The 21226-nt window shown below is 37.4% G+C and overlaps 2 protein-coding genes across 13 annotated transcripts in view; one reads left to right on the top strand and one right to left on the bottom strand.

Annotated features, from left to right (window-relative positions):
• The window catches only part of LOC138319243 (protein sprint-like), a 71206-nt gene extending 58391 nt beyond the window's left edge, over positions 1-12815 (top strand). For all 12 annotated transcript variants that reach the window (XM_069262251.1, XM_069262262.1, XM_069262259.1 and 9 more), the window contains 13 exons: positions 127-218; positions 936-3356; positions 4413-4482; positions 4760-4862; positions 5091-5171; positions 5454-5569; positions 5682-5757; positions 6460-6591; positions 7078-7129; positions 7489-7688; positions 7940-8063; positions 8197-8271; positions 9277-12815. In XM_069262251.1, the coding sequence (XP_069118352.1) occupies positions 127-218; positions 936-3356; positions 4413-4482; positions 4760-4862; positions 5091-5171; positions 5454-5569; positions 5682-5757; positions 6460-6591; positions 7078-7129; positions 7489-7688; positions 7940-8063; positions 8197-8271; positions 9277-9407 (3673 nt within the window). In that variant the 3' untranslated portion in view covers positions 9408-12815. The remainder of the gene's footprint in view (positions 1-126; positions 219-935; positions 3357-4412; positions 4483-4759; positions 4863-5090; positions 5172-5453; positions 5570-5681; positions 5758-6459; positions 6592-7077; positions 7130-7488; positions 7689-7939; positions 8064-8196; positions 8272-9276) is intronic.
• A 549-nt stretch (positions 12816-13364) lies between these two features.
• The window catches only part of LOC138319767 (E3 ubiquitin-protein ligase HECTD1-like), a 36521-nt gene continuing 28659 nt past the window's right edge, over positions 13365-21226 (bottom strand). The window contains 10 exon segments of the mRNA XM_069262901.1: positions 13365-14962; positions 15220-15370; positions 15602-15695; positions 15991-16066; positions 16325-16935; positions 17131-17467; positions 17582-17709; positions 20391-20473; positions 20837-21014; positions 21126-21183. Of these exon segments, the coding sequence (XP_069119002.1) occupies positions 14680-14962; positions 15220-15370; positions 15602-15695; positions 15991-16066; positions 16325-16935; positions 17131-17467; positions 17582-17709; positions 20391-20473; positions 20837-21014; positions 21126-21183 (1999 nt within the window). The 3' untranslated portion in view covers positions 13365-14679.

Genomic DNA, 21226 nt, shown 5'->3' with positions numbered 1-21226 from the left:
TTCCATTGTATTATCACAAGAATACTTACTTTGGTTTACAAAAGTCATATTTATGAGATTTTTATTTTTGTTTACCAGGGTTATATTTATCAGAAGAGTTATGTCCCCTCTTTATATCTGTTGCAGGGAAGAGCTGCCCCATGTTCTCACACTTCCACCCACCATCATGCGTGCCCGCACACTACAGGAACTTAACTCACTCTCCTACCTGGGACAAGGTATTATTACATCATATTTATTGGATGTATCAAATTAATACTGTTTTTTTAGTGACCATCATCAGATGGTGAGCTATTCAAATCGCTTTTCGTCCATTGTCCGTCCTTCCGCCATCCATCCGTTAACATTTCTTGTTACCGCTATTTCGATATAAGTACTGAAGGCATCTTTCTCACATTTCACATGTTATTGCATTTTGGGACTGATCGGTTAACAAGATGGCAGCCATCTTGGATTTTGATAGTTAAAAGTTTTTTACTGTTATTTCTCAGAAAGTGCTGATTGGATCGTTCTCAAATTTCAGATGTAGGTTCCCCTAGGATCCTAGTTGCACATATTGCATTTTGGGACCAATCGGTGTGCAAGATGGCCAATAGGCCGCCATCTTCAATTTTGATTATTGTAGTTTGAAAAGCAGAGAAAAGATCCCTCTTTCCATTGTCAGACATATCTTTGCTGGGCGCCAAGATCCCTTAGGGATTGTTATGGTATCCTACTGGTAATTGATAAAGAATTGAATAATTAGATATTCATTTACATATTATCATATAAGATTATTTTCTGTGAAGTCAATTTTTTTGTTTTTCGTAATCAAAAAAGACACATAATCACCATTATTATCAATAGCTAAGAAGAATTTTGCTTTCGTTAGTAAAAATCATCAAGATAAAAAAATAAATATTCACTGATACCTGATGTTTGATTTCTGTTTGCAGATTTCTGGACATCTTATAGATTTGACAAGGGCTCTAACGCCAGTCTACAGGACAACTGTGGTTCCAGGGTACACTCCACAATGATGCTCCACAAGTCCACTAGTGAGCCAATCAACATACAGGGAACTGTTGTGGGTCCCGAGGCGTCAGGCCATGTGTCCCTGAGGCCCCACACTGCCCAGTCTTTACAACACTTCCCCCAACACCATAACTCACGTCCTATTTCTAGTCAGTCCAGTGGCAGTTCACGAGAATATCTTGAAAATCGGTGTTCTCGATCTGACCAGTCCACTCCAAACAAAATCTTCTCTGGCCAACATAGACATTCTAATGTAAGTCAAGACAAGAGTTCTTCAGAACACGACAGGAATTCGTCGGATTTAGGTTCTCAGTTAGTGGTTCATCATGAACGGTCGTCGTCAGGCCAGAGTTATACCGCTCCGATGGGACAGATGTCTGACACGTCTCACAGTGATCATGAGAGGACGACGTCCTCAGAACAGATATTTCCAGTGATTAGTCGACCAATGCGTGAGGACTCTCCTTCAGGGTCGAGTCTGACAGACAGTGGTAAAGTGTGTGATCGGTGTGGGGGTAGTAGTCGTTCACTAACCCCCCACACTCTGGGGAGTTCCTCCTCCCTAAACTCTATAGACTATAACTACCGTGAGGAATCGCCCTTGTCACAAACTCATCCTAAACCCAAATCGCATAAATCAAACCTTTACTGTACCACCTCTCTTGATCTGCTCCAGCTGCCGGAGAATCAGTATTTCAAAAGTAACTTGTCAGATAAAATGAGTGACTATGAGGATATATGGAAGAACTCCACAGCTCCCACCCCTGTGCCATCATTAAAATGCTCTGTGATAAATACTCCTGTAAATTCTGTTAAGGGATCCGAACCCAATACTCCAGTGTCGTGTGTATCCATACAGACTGACGACTATACCAAATTTCATCAGACAGACAATCTAAATGATGTGCATGTACAAAAACCACAGCAAAGTCAGAAAAACATTATGTACAATTTGTCACAGAATGACCTTAACAATAGACCTGATGGTTCTAATGTGATCAATGTCATGCCTAAACGACGTATGCTCCGAGCACTCAGTCTCGATGAGTCTAATAAACAGAACAATCTCAGTGTGCCAATGCAGGTAGATTTTGTGGGTTTCCGAGCAAAGTCTGAACAAGTGATAGACCGACCAAAGGCTTCAGTTCAAACGCAGACAAGTCCAATACACAAATATAAACCGCCATCTCTTCATCTCCATAGCAACAGTAGTGCTGCTTCGTCTGTTGCATCAGGCGTCAAAAGTCCAGTGTATGCAGAGCCGTTTGATGCCTTAGAACCTGGTCAAATACAGGAACAGAAACCCACACCAAGGCAACGACGCCGATCAGCACCTGCAATGGGTGCCAATGTGCAATCACGGAAAGTATTAGGTATGTCACATAATCCAAAGTTAGAGACCATCTTCTCACCTCGGGTTGAGGAGGACAGTGAAAACTTTACGTTTAATCAATTTGGTGCTAATAGTCCTGCAATTAATCCTGCCATGTATAAACTGCCACCTAGTGGTGGAAAACAGAACAATAAAAAAGGCAAGCGAGAGAAGAAATGGCTGTCTAATCTATCAGTGTTAAGTAGGGATAATGTTGATGAGGTTGTTAAAAAGCTTGAGACTATTCAGTGTGATGATCAAAGTATTAGTGACACAGGGAAACGGAAAAATGGCATGCCTGAGATGATGGTGGATGGCATCGCGTATGATCCCGAGGAACAGGTCACATCAACACTCAGGAAATTTCCAGTGTATCAAAAACAAGTGTCTGTACGCTCATGTCAGTCTGAATACTCGACGATGGAGGATATTATTTCTAATGAAAATCCTTCATTAACTGTTAAACCCATACCTGTGATGCCAGTGAAAAACTATCGTGTTCTGTCTGAGTACGACAATCTAACAAATCAGTATGCCCCTCCCTCAGCACGCTCACACACAAGTACGGGCACTGAATTCTGTAAGCCATGGGGGAATAACTTTTTTGAGTCCTTATTAATAAAAACAAATAATCCGAAGTTAGTGCCCCCTATGGATGTGAATGAGCGTATACAGGCGTGGCGAACTGATAGCCAGAAGTTCCGACCTGTGTCGAGTGTAAGAAACAGTGTGATCTCGAGTTCTACCTTACTGGAGGAGGAGGAGGAGTCTATCTGTGATACGCCTCAGCCTGATGTACAGCCGCCGCCACTCCCCAATGTTCCGTGTCCCACTCATACTGGGGAGCACCACCTAGTGTCCAGTGTGGGAAACAAGAGGCGGAAAGCCAGCCAGGACAACGACGATCAGTCAGAGGCATCAACAACAACCAACACATTCCACAGCATGGCTCCACCTAAAACAACGAAAGGTAAACAAACTTAGTACTGCACATAGATATCCTCTCTACATATAATGTTTTATTTCTGATATATAGTGATATAGAGTTTTAGATTTAATGTAATTACGAGGGATGACTAATTTTATTAAATCACCTACCCCTTATGTCATAGCGCGGCGTCAGTCTGTCGTCCATCTGTCATCCATCCGTCATTGTCCGTCTGTCAACATTTCATTTAAATCGCTTCTAGTCATAGACTTCTGCATGGATTGTAACAAAATTTGGCCAGAAACATCCTTGGGGGAAGGGGAACAGAGTTTGTATAAATTTTGGCTCTTGGCATTACAAACCAGGGGGCAGGAGGGGCGGGGCCCAATAGGGGAAATAAAGGTAAATCTGATAAATTGCTACTCGTCATAGAGTTCTACATGGATTGTAAGCAAATTTGACCAAAAACATCCTTGGGAGAAGGAGAACAGAGTTTGTATGAATTTTGACTCTGACCCCCGGGGGCAAGAGGGGCAGGGCTCAATAGGGGAAATAGAGGTTAATCCTTTAAATCGCTACTAGTCATAAATTTCCTCATAGATTTGTAACCAAATTTGGCCAAAAACAGCCTTGGGCAGGAGGGGCGGGGCCTGATAGGGGAAATAGAGGTAAATATTTAAATTCCTTTAGAAAAGAAACAATGAACCTGTATTTTTAACATAACTTGGCATTACAAACCAGGTGAGCGATACAGGCTCTCTTGGCCTCTTGTTTCAGTTTTACAATACTCACACACATTTAAAGTTATACTTTAATAACTCTTACTTTGAGCTTGATATATACATGTATTTTGATTTTCATACCAACTGCGGGGTGCGGGGATAATGTCATGCTTTGCGGCTCCTTGTTATTTGTCAACTTACAAGTCGTTTAACCAAATACATTTAATTGATTACTTACAAGGCCATTTTCTGTGACTTTTTGGCGACGTTGATGAAGCTTTCCAAAGCCTGTATAAATAGCTTTTAAAGTAAACAACATTGGCTGCATAGTTCTATTCAACCATGGGGCATCATTACGTTTATTTAACATTCACAGCACATATACGTGAAGCTTCCAAATCAAAGTCCAAAAGTCCTGAAACAAGAATACGAGACTATATCACGAAGTAAGTATTGTGTGTGTATTATAGAGCTTCTAGATACTGATTTACATTGAAAAAAACATAAATATCACACTACTCTCTTTATCTATAAAACATTAACTATTCAGACTCTGTACGAACATTTCACCGATATAAAATATTTGTTGTCCTCAAGAAGCTAGTGTGTCAAAATCCCAAGACCTAACAAACAGTAATAGGTGAAATCTGTACGTTTGATTTTTCATTATATGATGATACGGAACTTATTTCTGATATAGATGTTTACTATTTGTGATGTCAGGTTATCAGAGAACAAGCTTACAACGTTTGGGAGTACGATAGCCAACTTTATACAGTGTACCATAGAGAGTCCCGAGACCAACCCTGGCATTGTCACCAGAAACGTATGTAAAATGTACTGTTTATTGTGTATAATGAATCAAATTCTAAGACACATTAATACTGTATTATGTGATCACCTCTTGGCTTTATAACTTTTATCTTATGACAAGCATAAGAAAATTTTGAAAAATTTAAATTTTATAGGAATAATGTTTTGCATTGTAACATTGTGAATCAAACAAGCTGTGTTTTGAAGTATGTTCCCTAAAGATGATTATTTCCTTCAACAGGTACGCCAGTTTATGACAGGTATCAGGAATTACCTCGTTAAGCATGAACTAGAAGATGTGATTGAAACAGAGCGAACACGGGTAAGTCATTCAAGTGGATCAGTTTACACAAGAAACTATATAGCCGTAATAACTAGTTTGTCCATTAGGATCTAAATCTTCTTCAAGTTTTACCAATGTTCCATCAACATTGGTATAATGAGTTATCCTTGTATTCATCAACAACAATAAGTACTCCATCTGTGGCTGCTCACAACATCTAGGAGAAAGGGTTGATCAGTGGATTGTTGAATGTTTAGTATACTAAACCTTTTAATGTAACATTGTGCTTGTCTATTTTGAGATCCGACTTTTATTTTCCAGTTACGGTCGAATGAGATCCTGAATGTGGATGCCATTATAGAGAGAGCTCTCCATGTATGTGTTCTGCAGCCTCTCAAACATCACATCTACCAACTGTTTGTCAACGAGTACACCAGGTCAGTTAGCCATGATTTAAACATAGTAATGAATAAATAAGTCAAACTCTATGTATATAGTGCTTTACTGTCAATATTTACCTCATTGTTGTAATTTGAAATTGTCTTACAGAAACGGTAGTGTGAGGAATCTTTCTGAAAACATCCGATACGCCAGAACAAAGTCTCCAGAGGAGATCGGTCTGAGGGTAAGGATTGATTGTTATAGTCATAATTGTCAAAATACACAATAGATACATTTCATCACGATATCACAGATTACTTTTGTTACATTACTTTAAAGAGATCGGTCTGGGGGTATGAGTTTATTGTTTTAGACATCAATATCATAGATTACTTTTGTTACATTACTTTAAAGAAATCGGTCTGGGGATATGAGTTTATTGTTTTAGATATCAATATCATAGATTACTTTTGTTACATTACTTTAAAGAGATCGGTCTGGGGGTATGAGTTTATTGTTTTAGACATCAATATCATAGATTACTTTTGTTACATTACTTTAAAGAGATCGGTCTGGGGGTATGAGTTTATTGTGTTAGACATCAATATCATAGATTACTTTTGTTACATTACTTTAAAGAGATCGGTCTGGGGGTATGAGTTTATTGTGTTAGACATCAATATCATAGATTACTTTTGATACATTACTTTAAAGAGATTGGTCTGGGGGTATGAGTTTATTGTTTTAGACATCAATATCATAGATTACTTTTGTTACATTAAAGAGATCGGTCTGGGGGTATGAGTTTATTGTTTTAGACATCAATATCAAAGTCTCTACAACAATGAGTTTATGTTATACATCTAATAGATGATGTATTAGTCATCATGGGTAGTTAAGGGCTGATTAACCCTTTTATTACCATTAATTTGTCTTTCTGTTCTAGCCTGGGATCTCGCCCCCGGACAGCACCGTGATGGAATCTATCAAACAGTATCTCACAAAGATGCAGAAAGCATATTCCCCACTCAAGAAGCTGGAGTATCTACTGAGTGCCACTGCCATCATCTATCAGTGTGTAAGTCACATCTAACAACTACATGTAATGTAGTGTCTCAACATTTAACTATTGATTAGGGCCAGTATGATGTCCTGGTCTCTTGTTTGGTAGGTATACTAGATCATCCACCCATAACTTTATTTAATAATTTATAGAGAACCAGTATGAAAGAAATCAAACCATTTGTTGAAGTGATATATTTTTGAGTGCTGATGTCAGGAAGCCCCTAATATCTAGCCTTCTCTGCACATTGTTTGCACATTGTTTCATTTCTGTATATATTGAATTATGTCCCTTTATTCACAATCTGTGTAATTTTTGTCACAGGGTAGCTGTTACATTTCTGTATATATTGAGTTATGTCCCTTTTATTCACAATCTCTGTAATTTTTTTCACAGAGTAGCTGTTACATTTCTGTATATATTGAGTTATGTCCCTTTATTCACAATCTGTGTCATTTTAGTCACAGGGTAGCTAATTTGATCATTTTTGTTTTGTTACAGACCAACAAAGCTGAGCACTCCAGGCCTGGACCTGTTCCCATGGGAGCTGATGGTAAGTCCTATTCTTTTGTCTGTTATATCAATTAGCCAATATATATCGTCTATATCTCCATTGTCCAGGTCTTTTAGTAGATATATGTGGATGTGATTTCTATTCTTTTGACAATGAATACTACCAGCAGCAGTCATTTTCTAATTCTTTGATTATATATATGTCTGTCATTTTAATGGACAGTATAATTAGTGAAACAGCTCACTTTATAAGATAAGTAACCAAATAATATGTACATATCAAAATTGAGCATTTGAAATCTGTCATATTGGACACCTTTACATAACTTCTAACATATGTCCATATAGAACATTGCCATGTTACATATTTTAATAGACATTCCTGTTGAATTCATACAGATTTCTTGCCGATGATGATTTATGTGTTGGTACACTGTGGGTTTGTGACGGCGGAGATCGAGTCGGACTATATCTGGGGGCTCATCCATCCATCTCTGTTGAATGGAGAGGGTGGCTACTATCTCACCTCTCTCAGCAGTGCTGTACTCGTCCTCAAAAAGTTCCGCGACATGCAGGAAACACAGACTACGCAACATGAGGTACTGACTATGATTCTGTATTTCATTATAGAAAAAAATGATTTACTTTTAAGAGGGAAAATGGAAAATATGTCTCAAATCAAAATTTCCTTTAATACTGGTAATCCTAAAACTCTTATCAGTTTAAAACTATTCTGTATACTAAATTCTAGATAATCAATATTAATGATGGCATGATACTATTCTATTGTTTAGAGATATTATTGATGGCATTCTATTGTGTTGGTTGATAATATAATATTGTTATTCAGGGTCACCTACCAGGTATAGAGGACATACAAGGCTTCCTGAAGATTGCCATCCCTGATGAACTGAGAGACAGTATCATCTGGAAAACACTGCCTGTCCGACCCAAAATGCATACCAAGGATGTCTGTAAGTTGTGAATGTCATTTAGTGTTTGTATTGATACAAAAATACAAGTATTCATATTCTATTTTAAAAAAAAAAAGAAGAAAATATGAGAAATGATACAGAAATGATATTTTACCTTTTGTATCCTTTATAGGTACACTGATAGCCCACAAATTCAAGGTGACCAACCCCCAGGACTACGGCCTCTATATACTCATCAAGGGAGAAGGTGAGTTTCTCATGACAAATACATAGAGAATACATGGTTAGTATCTTACAGTACAAGGTTTATTTTGGTGCGAGACTTAGGAAAGCTGAGATGACGAGGCTTTGCCGAGTCATCCCGGCTTTCCGTGTCGAGCACCAAAATAAAACTTGTATTGTAAGATACTAACCGTGTATTCTGTTTATCCTGCAACCACTTTGGCATTCAAAACGAAAGCAAATTGACAGTTATTTACTTGGTTTCGCTCGAAGCGAGACGCTTCCTTGATGCGGAGGTAAAGATTCATTCAGTAAACCGAATGAGAGTGTACTCCTTTTTACTGCCGTGGGAAATTAAATAAGCGCATTCACAAACAGTATCCGTAATATTATTCAGTGTGATATATCATTGAAACAAAATGAAAATACTAAAAAAACAATAAATACCCATTAAAGAATTACTTTACAATACATACCTTTGTCATGAGCCAAGAAAAAGACGACACCGCCATACGAGATTTTCGATAGCGTAAAAATGACGTCATTCCGGTGAATGTTACGTCACGTTTTAGCGGGACTGAATGACGTTTCATTCACCGGAAGGTTCAAGTTCTGGGTCAAGTTAGAAAAAGTTCCGTCAGATATGGAACAAATTCACGTGATCGTATTGACGGATAAAGCATTTTGGTATTGACGGATAAAGCACAAGTTTATCCGGCTGTAGTTATCGGTCAGTATGTGGGACAGTTGCAGGATAAATTCCCTTGTGCTGTCTCGGCAACATATTATATAAAAGGTATTAGTATAAATCTTATAAAAATGCTTTTCACTCATGTACAAAAGATACATATTATGATTGAAAGTGTTTCATTTTAAAACACCAAGTTAACTAGAGGTATTTTCAAAATAGTTTACCCCATCTATACCATCCAGGTGCCCCGGGTATCACATTTATTAATAGAAAAGTTATTGATTCTGTTATCAATAAATTTGAGATGAATCTAATGTAATGTTGGTATGTGTTTTGTAGAGAGGCGACTGCTGGATGCTGAAATTCCTCAAGATTTGAAAAATGAACACCAGAACAACAAGAAGAACTGTGTTTTTGCCTACAAGCGAACAGCAGCCAACATTGCATGGCCCGTGTCGCTGCAGAAATGATCACTGGACGATGTGTTAGTGCTATACGGACCTCTACAGCAGTAACCATATGGTCATTGTGTCGCAAAAATGAATTCTAGTCGTCTGCCACTTAAGGAGGTTAAACTTCATACTGACACCCGAGGCTGTTAACAAGTGGAGCTGTGAGAGTGAAAACTTGTCAAATTCAGAATTTTTGGGGAGCCTTCATGGTTGAAAAGGTTTTATGTCAACTGTTGGGCAACAATTATCAGCGTTTATCGTATCGTTCTTCCTCAACAAATTCTACGGTGTGTTTTGTATGGATAGAGCGTGGATCTGTGACGTCTAATTGTGGTGTGATGTCATGTTACATGTTCAGGTGTTCTGTCAAACAAAACAGTGGAAAACAGTAGGCAAACAAATCCAGTTTGTATCTGGATTACCTACAACTGTACAATGAGTGAAATGGTACAACAATCATTAAATCTGGAGTAACAAATTAATCTGAAAGTAGCTACCAATTATTAATTGAAAGGATGAACTTCAATAGTTACAGTTACTTACCGTAGGTGTATGATGTGTTATGATGCCTGATGACATCTCACACTGCAATATTCCAGAATCCTGTCGAGGTCAAGACAGTTAAAAACACTGTGACACAGCCTGCAAATGTTTTCTTTGATAACAATTACAAATTATATGGTGCTATACATTTAAACATCCCTGTCATCACAAGGTACAATCAGGGCTCATGTATCAAACTTCAGAACTTTAACCGAGTCTAAACTTTGAAAATCCTCAAAATTCAAAATATCTTGGAATTGTCATTTCTTAATTTTGAAAGAACCAAATTCAAGTTGACTCTCTTCACTACCTTTTACTTTCAGACAATTATCTTCCAGAGGGAGTAAATATCTAATTTAAACAATACAAATGTCAAGTGGCCGAACATTTGGTAAAAGAAGAGATATTTGTATTGTTAACATTACATTTTATACCAATACTTTGTTCATGTTTAAGTTTTCATTACTTTTATTTTATATTTCTGGTGAAATTATTCTGAAAATGTCACACAGCTTTATTGCCAAGGTGATATGTAGAAGGGGTCCAGTAATGGATTAACACTATTTATTAACTAACTTTGTACCTATCATTCATACAGTGTATTTGATCAGTTTTAGCTATCATGGTACATGGACCAGGGGTTCGGCAGTGTTTCATGTCATCATCACTGCTTTATCCATGACAAACATTAATACTCGTCTCAAGATTTAAACATGTTTGGTGAAGATGGCAGATATTTTTGTTACAATTTTTTTTTTACAATTTTGTTACTCTTATGTTTGTAAATATCTTGTCGTCAAGCTCATACTTGCCAACCCTCCCTATTTTTTAGGGAGACTCCCGATAGACTTTGAACCCTAATTTAAGGCCATTTTAGCAAGTCCAAATTATTTAATATTCGAAATGTCAAAAATCTGACTATACCATCAGAAAGAACAGGTCAAAATATGCAAAAATCAATCCTTACTTTCTTCATATGGGGTTACCAAGTATACTTTCTTGAGGTTAAAAGTTTAAACACATGAAATTACCTCAAAAAATTATTTCAAAAAGTTGGCAGGTATGCAAGCTATTCTCTCTGGATTTGTCTTCTGTGAAATCCATGACTTCTATTTCTACTGGAGTATTTTATAAACAGTTAAGGTTTGACACACTCTACAAAACAGTTGAAACAGACCAATGTTGTGGTTTTCAACCCTTAATAATCAAAGTTGTATTTGTCCAAAGAGTCCTATAGACTTTCCTATTGTGTATAACATTTTGAATATCATGTAACATCATAGTACCTGTATTTAAAATTAGATTGTGAGGTGACAGGGGAGACAATCACATCTTATCACAATCTCTGCCAAAGGACTCTAAGCACGATTAAATCTTCATAAGTTGTAAATTTAAATCTTATAATTCTTATCTTATTTTATCTACAACATTTTACTGAAATCCGTTTTGATATTTGAGGATTTATATGAAAACTCATTTTTAATGTATACTGAATCTTGTTAAGAGATAGTGCTATTGTAAACTACAGCTACATAATATAGTAATAGGCTTTTCCAATAAAAAAAATTGTATTTGCTTTGCATTCATTCAACCAAAAAGCTGATTAATCAAGGCATTTAATTATTAGTGGATAAAGAAATCCGTATGTTTGTTGATTTTACTTTGAAATTTGTGACGAAATGATGCTAGTACTAATTGACACAAGTCAATGTTATGTTTGTACTAAAGAGTACTTGTCCACCCTCATAGCTGTTGTTATGTAGCGTGTACATATGTGCAGTTGTTATTGTTACCAAACTGTGCCATAATCACTCCACTAAACATTCAGTTTACAATGAACTGGTATACATTTTTCTTCCTGAATGAGTCCAAGTATTTTGCCTTGAAAAGGTTGACTGCATTTTGAGTAGCTGCAATTCATATCTAACTGCTTGAGAAATGTATTATTTGTTCTATGTTTATTACATGTGTATACAGAGGTGTTGAGGCGGGGTATACACATGTTAAAACTGTTATTGTGTGTGTGACATGATTACACATTAGTGGTACACTGTTACTGGTGTAGATGTTATATTAGGTGTGCCATTAATGTTGATGTTTACTGATCGGTAGCCTTTTGGTGTTAATTTAAAGATTTATTGACCTCTAGCCTGATTACTAGGTTAGATGTTGGTGTTAATGTAAAGATTGATTAACCTCTAGCCTGATCATCAGGTTAGATGTTGGTGTTAATGTAAAGATTTATTGACCTCTAGCCTGATCACCAGGTTAGTTGTTGGTGTTTATGTAAAGATTTATCGACCTCTAGCCTGATCATCAGGTTAGATGTTGGTGTTAATGTAAAGATTTATTGACCTATAGCCTGATCACCAGGCTACTTGTTGGTGTTAATGTAAAGATTTATTGACCTCTAGCCTGATCATCAGGTTAGATGTTGGTGTTAATGTAAAGATTTATTGACCTATAGCCTGATCACCAGGTTAGATGTTGGTGTTAATGTAAAGATTGGTTAACCTCTAGCCTGATCACCAGGTTAGATGTTGGTGTTAATGTAAAGATTTATTGACCTTTAGCCTGATAACCAGGCTAGTTGTTGGTGTTAATGTAAAGTTATATCAACCTGTGACCTGGAGACCAGGCTAGTTGTTGGTGTTAATGTAAAGTTAGTTTTATTAACCTGTAGTCTCACAACCAGGTTATGTGATGTAAATTTTTATTGACCTGTAGCCTGATCACCAGACTAGAGACCTGTTTTTGATGTTAATTTCAATCATATTATGTTTGAAGACATATAGCTTTAAGTTACTACAGCATGTGTAAATTGTTTTCAGAATGTTATTTACAATCAATACTGTCATGACATAATAAAATGTTTATAAATTGTGTAGAAAGTTTTTGTTTTTCATCAGATTAAATATTTAGCGATCTGATTAAACCCGACAGATAGTTGTTAAGAGCAATGTGAAAGAAGAGTATGAATATTAGTTCCGTAAAAATTCCAGTTTCCGAAGAGTTATTTTCCTTATAAGTAATTTTTAATTCACAAATACATCTGTAGGTCACTTAAGTGATTTAGTATTCAAAGTTTGGCGAGTATCAGACCGATAGATTTTGACAAATCTAAATGCAAGTTTTAACCTGTGCCATTCAGCATCCCTAAATTTCACTGCATCTATGTTCTATTCTCATGGTCAAATCCTGCAGCACATGGGGTTTTTGTATAGTCGAATATTGACACGGTTGCAAAAACACTCCATATCGTGAATTTCAATTGTGAAGGAGACATTAGAACTGAGTTTTGGAGTATCTTATCTTATCTTGGAGTTTCAAACACCTTTGGTTGATTCGCAAAAATCAACACTGGCCGACCAAGATTGACAAAATATTGCTGTACATGTGTATCGTTTTACAAAGAACACAAACAACAAAGAGTTGTAGTTATTGTGATTGCACAGGCATTTAATACAAACTTCTACCAAAACAAGTGTATCACATTGATTTCATTACATCTCTTTTGAACGTATGACAACTCTTGGTTGTTTCAAAAGCATGTGATAGAATTACTCAAAACAATAAATAGGCTTCCAATTCACTGGAACAATACAAAAAAAGTTAAAAGTATTAAAATCTTTTAACAACGATAATTTGTTTATATAATCCAGGTGTAACACAAACAGTTACAGAGAATATGTCAAGCACTTGGATAAATATGTCTTCTCAGCTACACAACAGACACAATGTCCTAACATCTCCTCTATACCACAGCTGGATTTAATTCACAGTGATTCATCTATTTGTTTCATGATTTATAATTAAAATCCTCTGTATTATCTCCCTTACATTCCTTGGTATTATCTCCCTTACATATCGACCTGTTAATGTAATCATCAATTCCTCATATATCACAAAAGTTTCCACTCAGGAAATTATACTCGGTACATTGTGTGCAGTGCTAGAATTTTCAAGAGAATAATTTGAACATGATTTAAAACAAATTTTACATCCCTGACAAGTGACATAAAGACCTTACTATCACATACAAATGTACATACAGTGTTACACCCAACCTAACACACTCATACAGACAACTCCCTCTCAAACATTCATAGTGAATTTAGGCAAAAATGTCTCCTTGAAAATACTGGTATTAAATTAAAGAAACTGAGTTATCAAACCACACATTATTTAAAGCTTACCAAAAGTAACCCAAGCATTAATGTTGAGAATTAAATGATAATGTGATGAGGGATATACAAGTTTCCCTAATTTCCTTAATGTGACTGTCTATAATTCACATGTGGTTCATTGTTCTCAAAGATCACACATTCTAATCCAGTATATGATACTCATCGCATATGATTCAGACTTCTTTAATGTGAGCCTTTACAGCCAAAACGTATTTCACGCATTCACACCAACATAGTGATCAGAGTTGAAAATCAACCTTGTACTCTCAATAGACCTTGCTTAAAACCCTAGCGTCATCGAATATCAAAACTTGTTACCAATAAAGGTCATTCATAATTCAAGTATTAGATACTAAAGTGTAAGCTTGGGAAATGAAAGCTGTAAATACTGAGCTAAGTCATCCGTGATGACTGGCATGATAGTCAAACATCTGTCCACACCAACTATAGGGCAAGTTCAGTAGGTGGTTGAAGATTCTGGTTTTATCACACAACCACATCTTCACAAGGAGTTTCCATTCTGAATGTAAACTTCTTAGACATAGCTAACGACAACCTCATCAGTTCAGATGGAACCCCTTTTCACTGGTGGCGTCTAGGAGTTTCTGGCGTAGGATATCCTCCGAAGAGTACTCTGGTAATTTGAGATAGTGAACACACGTGTTGACTGACGGATAGCTTGAGTCACTTCCATCCACTTTCCTAACGACAGTCAGGCGAGGGTGGAGATTAGCAAAACCACCTGGTGGTAAGGAAGAACATCCGGTTGTAAACTGTAGGAACGCCTTCCTCTCATCAGCATTCAGACTAGTCATAACATTGACAAAGCGTTGGAACCCAGGGCTGGAATAAACAAATATCAATTTCAATTATAAAGTGTGTACAAAACATTCCATATATCACCATCTCCTCATTCTTTTACTCTCGCTTGACTCATTTTTGGTTAGTAAACTTCTAGTGCTTAAGCCTTATCTTAGAAACTTTTGTACATTTTGCTTTTTCTCTTTTATTCGTAGACATCTTCATCTCATTTGCGGTTTATTCTTTTAATTTTAATCAATATCCCTAAATCTGTGTATATATAGTGTAACCCTACTGACCTGTCCCTGGTGTAGCCCAGCTTGGGCTCAGTGTAGTTGAGGACGTCCTCCCGTGTCCACACTGGTGCCTGTTCCCCACACATCAGTGTAGCCAGCTCTGTAGGACTAAAGGAGTGTAGCTTGTCCATACTGAACACCTCATCAAACCCAGCTGGAAAACATGGAAATATAAAGATGAAAAAATCCCATATAAAGATCAAATCCCAGTGTTAAATTGAACATGGTCAAACCATAGTATCCTGGTCAAAATGGCAACATTCGAAAATACCCAGTAAATTACTTCATCAAACCCACTTCAGACTACGGAGTTTACAGTATAGAGTACAAAGTTAACTTCAAGAACTCATCAGTCTGTTTCTCAAATTGAAAAGAATAGATATACCTTTGAAAGCATCCAGTTGGTGTCTGATTCCACTGTTAAGACAGAAGTCAGTGACCAGATCAACATATTCATCCACGTTCTCCAGATTCACCTCCTGTAGAACAGGCATTAAATTGCATGATATTAGTGGTACACTTTTACATATTACAGATTTAAAATGGCATGATATTAGTGGTACACTTTTACATATTACAGATTTATCTGCTCTTGAAGGTAGGTATTGATAAAAGTCACTAGAATGTACAGAATAAATAATATATCTCTGGTTACAGAGCAACCATAAAAACAAAATTTATACACAAACCACATGATATACAGAATTTAAAAACAGTAGTATTTGTAAAAAAGCTTTAAAGTTTTGTTATTTTTTCTGATTTGTTTTATCTTACCTCCTCAGCATTAGACTTAAGATCATACGACATGTAGCCATACACTTTGGATGAAGGGTTGAACTGGAATGTCAGGCTGAAAACAAAGTGAACACCGTGGTGGCATATATTAAAGCTAACACCACTAAATCAAATTACATGTACATGTATATCTATTTTTATTTACTTTTAATCTAAATGTTTTAATATACCAATCCAATGAATTAATCTGAATCTAATGTGCCCTGATCACCTAGTATAGTAGAACCAATTATAATAGGTTTATATATGTAGGTCAACTCCACATTCTATATACATCCTTCTGTAGACAGACCACATTTCATGCCAAACTTACCCAATGTCCTCTATCCTATAAATGGCGCCAGGTTCAGATGGATTCTGCAGGCCTAATTGTTGTATGAGTATATTTTTCTGGTCAGGAGACAGCGTTTTGTCCTTTAGAATTCTCTGTTTTTTATTGACTAACTCTCGTAATTGTCGGAGGAATGTAGCACGGTGGGGGTCGATGAGCTCAAAGTCATCGTCAGTAAGGATTCCTTCGTACCAGGCTGGTGTGTCTGGACGTTTGACCTTGGGAGGATCAAGGATAAGTTCCTTATCCACATCCTCTATGCTGGAGGACAGAGTGTCGCGTGGGGACAGGTCCTGTTCACTGTGGTACGACTCGGTCGTACTACCCACCGATCGGTGTAGAGAGTCCTGATACTGTTGTGTGATAATGTGGCCCATCTCCCCCATACACATGAGTTTGAAGAAGGAGCGAGAAAGTGGTAAGTCAATCAAACGTTTGTCCTGTATACACTTGGCCAGTAGAGTGCCAAGGAAGTGGAATAGCTTCTCTACACGTGGAATATCAGCGCTATCCTGTGGCAGAGGGGCGGGGAACAGACCTCCAATCCTCTGGATATAGTAGCCAGGGGGCTTCACACCATGACCAATGTCCACCTGTAAATGTATATAAGAGGATAAACACAGGAGTACAGAGAACGCTGGTGATTATTATACATAATCAAATGATAACATGACCATTAACAAGTCAGCATCTATTTCTGAATTACTGTTATGAATCCTAAATTTTCTAAATCAATTGCATGATGAGATTAAAGATTTTAGCTGTATATACTATGGTCTTATACTCACCTCTCTCTCCAAGTTGTTAGGGACGTCATCATCACAAAGCCACAACCCGAGCTCCTTCCTCTGCATCTCCGCGGCGATGAGGGCGTAGAACTCGAGACTGGGACCCAGTCCTGTGCCTTCCTCCAGCTCAAATTCAATCTCTAATACTGACTTTCTGTGGGCATGGTACTTCATCACCTGTACGGCCCAGTCTAGTAATCTCTCTCCGCGGGGGATTCTCACACGCTCGTGCTTCAGACGTCCGATACGGTACTCACCACCCTCGTCTCGACGTGGCATCGGACCACGACTTCTCTCAAGAGTGGCATCCCTCCGGTCCTGTAGCCATACAATGGCCCTGTAGAAGAGTTGTAGGATTAATTCAAATGTTTCATAGTCATCATATAAATATAATAGGTCAAAGCATAATTTTAGATTTTTGACAATGTTAAAGTTAAAAGATTTTACTGACCTTGAGGATCCGAAGGCGGTACAGGTGAAGTAGATCTGTCTGGTCTCAAAGGAGCAGAGCATGGGGCAGTACTTAGTGAGCTTCTCACACCAATCAGGTAAGGCATTACTGGCCAGAACCAGGGGGTCCTGGAAACAGGTAAAATATTTATAATACTATCATAGACATTACTGGTCAGAACCAGGGGGTCCTGGATACAGGTAAAATATTTATAATACTATCATAGGCATTATTGGCCAGCACCAGGGGGTCCTGGAAACAGGTAAAATATTTATAATACTATCATAGGCATTACTGGTCAGCACCAGGGGGTCCTGGAAACAGGTACCACCTAAAATATTTATAATACTATCATAAGCATTATTGGCCAGCACCAGGGGGTCCTGGAAACAGGTAAAATATTTATAATACTATCATAGGCATTATTGGCCAGCACCAGGGGGTCCTGGAAACAGGTAAAATATTTATAATACTATCATAGACATTACTGGCCAGCACCAGGGGGTCCTGGAAACAGGTAAAATATTTATAATACTATCATAGACATTACTTGTCAGCACCAGGGGGTCCTGGAAACAGGTAAAATATTTATAATACTATCATAGGCATTACTGGTCAGCACCAGGGGGTCCTGGAAACAGGTAAAATATTTATAATACTATCATAGGCATTATTGGCCAGCACCAGGGGGTCCTGGAAACAGGTGAAATATTTATAATACTATCATAGGCATTATTGGCCAGCACCAGGGGGTCCTGGAAACAGGTAAAATATTTATAATACTATCATAGACATTACTGGTCAGCACCAGGGGGTCCTGGAAACAGGTAAAATATTTATAATACTATCATAGACATTATTGGCCAGCACCAGGGGGTCCTGGAAACAGGTAAAATATTTATAATACTATCATAGGCATTACTGGTCAGCACCAGGGGGTCCTGGAAACAGGTACCACCTAAAATATTTATAATACTATCATAAGCATTATTGGCCAGCACCAGGGGGTCCTGGAAACAGGTAAAATATTTATAATACTATCATAGGCAATTATTGGCCAGCACCAGGGGGTCCTGGAAACAGGTAAAATATTTATAATACTATCATAGACATTACTGGTCAGCACCAGGGGGTCCTGGAAACAGGTAAAATATTTATAATACTATCATAGGCATTACTGGTCAGCACCAGGGGGTCCTGGAAACAGGTAAAATATTTATAATACTATCATAGACATTATTGGCCAGCACCAGGGGGTCCTGGAAACAGGTAAAATATTTATAATACTATCATAGGCATTACTGGTCAGCACCAGGGGGTCCTGGAAACAGGTAAAATATTTATAATACTATCATAGACATTACTGGCCAGCACCAGGGGGTCCTGGAAACAGGTAAAATATTTATAATACTATCATAGACATTACTGGCCAGCACCAGGGGGTCCTGGAAACAGGTAAAATATTTATAATACTATCATAGACATTACTTGTCAGCACCAGGGGGTCCTGGAAACAGGTAAAATATTTATAATACTATCATAGACATTATTGGCCAGCACCAGGGGGTCCTGGAAACAGGTAAAATATTTATAATACTATCATAGGCATTACTGGTCAGCACCAGGGGGTCCTGGAAACGGGTAAAATATTTATAATACTATCATAGACATTACTGGCCAGCACCAGGGGGTCCTGGAAACAGGTAAAATATTTATAATACTATCATAGGCATTATTGGCCAGCACCAGGGGGTCCTGAAAACAGGTAAAATATTTATAATACTATCATAGACATTACTGGTCAGCACCAGGGGGTCCTGGAAACAGGTAAAATATTTATAATACTATCATAGACATTACTGGTCAGCACCAGGGGGTCCTGGAAACAGGTAAAATATTTATAATACTATCATAGACATTATTGGCCAGCACCAGGGGGTCCTGGAAACAGGTAAAATATTTATAATACTATCATAGACATTACTGGCCAGCACCAGGGGGTCCTGGAAACAGGTAAAATATTTATAATACTATCATAGGCATTATTGGCCAGCACCAGGGGGTCCTGGAAACAGGTAAAATATCTATAATACTATCATAGACATTACTGGCCAGCACCAGGGGGTCCTGGAAACAGGTAAAATATTTATAATACTATCATAGACATTACTGCCAGCACAGGGGTGGTAAAATATTATAATACCATAGACATTACTGGCAGCACCAGGGGGTCCTGGAAACAGGTAAAATATTTATAATACTTATCATAGGGGCATTACTATCATAGCATGGTCAGCACCAGGGGGTCCTGGAAACAGGTAAAATATTTATAATACTATCATAGACATTACTGGCCAGCACCAGGGGGTCCTGGAAACAGGTAAAATATTTATAATACTATCATAGACATTACTGGCCAGCACCAGGGGGTCCTGGCAGTAAAAATAAAATTATATAATACTATCATCATAGACATTACTGGCAGCACCAGGGGGTCCTGGAAACAGAAATATCTATAATCTATCATAGACATTACTGTCAGCACCAGGGGGTCCTGGAAACAGGTAAAATATTTATAATACTATCATAGACATTACTGGTCAGCACCAGGGGGTCCTGAAAACAACATGAGAATATTTTTTTGAACAAATTTTAACTTTTCATCTTAAAATTCAGGAACTGCAACATTTAAGTAAGTTACTGTTTCAGATACAAGCAAAACTTTCGTTAAATGAATTTAAAGTTCTTTACCTGATATATGTGATAGAATATTTCAAATGTAAGATGTAAGTGACCAGTTTGTACTTACCTGGGTTTGTTGTACTAATTTGTTGGTGATTTTCTTACTGATAAAATCCTCTGCTGGCACATTCAACAGTAGTGGCTGATCATCTGAACAAACAAATCAAAGGAGTATGTCTGAGGTGATCAGATACACATCAGCAACACTTAGGTTTTTTTTTGTTGTATAAAGATATTTGTTTAGATAGAGATGATAGGCTTCTCTAAAAGAATACGTATGTTATTCATGAATTTTGAAATGCACAAGGCTGATATCTTGGTAGAATTTAGTACCTTTGAATTTGAGAGTAAAGTTACTCACAACATTAATGCTTTGGATCAGAATTTCAACATTTCATATACTTAAGATTTCAACTAATTGTTCGATTGGACAGCCATCTTTTTACACATAACATTAAGTTCCATTTGACAGAAATTTCTATTATTCTTTTTATAAGAGCAGTTGGGACCTACATTTCATGAGAGTGTTTGGAGTTTGCTCCATAGCGATGGCGTACAGTCGCTGTAGAAGCTGAAGGACATGATCCATGGTACAGGCTGTGGGATCGTTGTTACGAGGGATGTCCCATTCACTGAGGATTTGGAAGCCTTGACTGTCTGCCTGGGCTCCAATCTGGCGGTACACAGAATCCTGCAATATAATGTCATATGTTTGCAGGCTTGTTTAACTACTATACTTTTCTTAAAATTTTGACACGGAAATAAACATTTCCCCTACTGGTAATATATATAATATACTTACAGTCATTTTCTCCAGCTCCTGTTTACTTTCTCCATCCTTCAATGCTTTGTACACAATCCTGCATAAAACAATAACATTGTCTGTTATAAACACGCTTGTGA

Source organism: Argopecten irradians, chromosome 3, assembly GCF_041381155.1.
Source record: "Argopecten irradians isolate NY chromosome 3, Ai_NY, whole genome shotgun sequence".
In the NCBI taxonomy this organism is placed as follows: Eukaryota; Metazoa; Mollusca; class Bivalvia; order Pectinida; family Pectinidae; genus Argopecten; species Argopecten irradians.
This window is presented reverse-complemented; position numbering and strand designations above follow the sequence as displayed.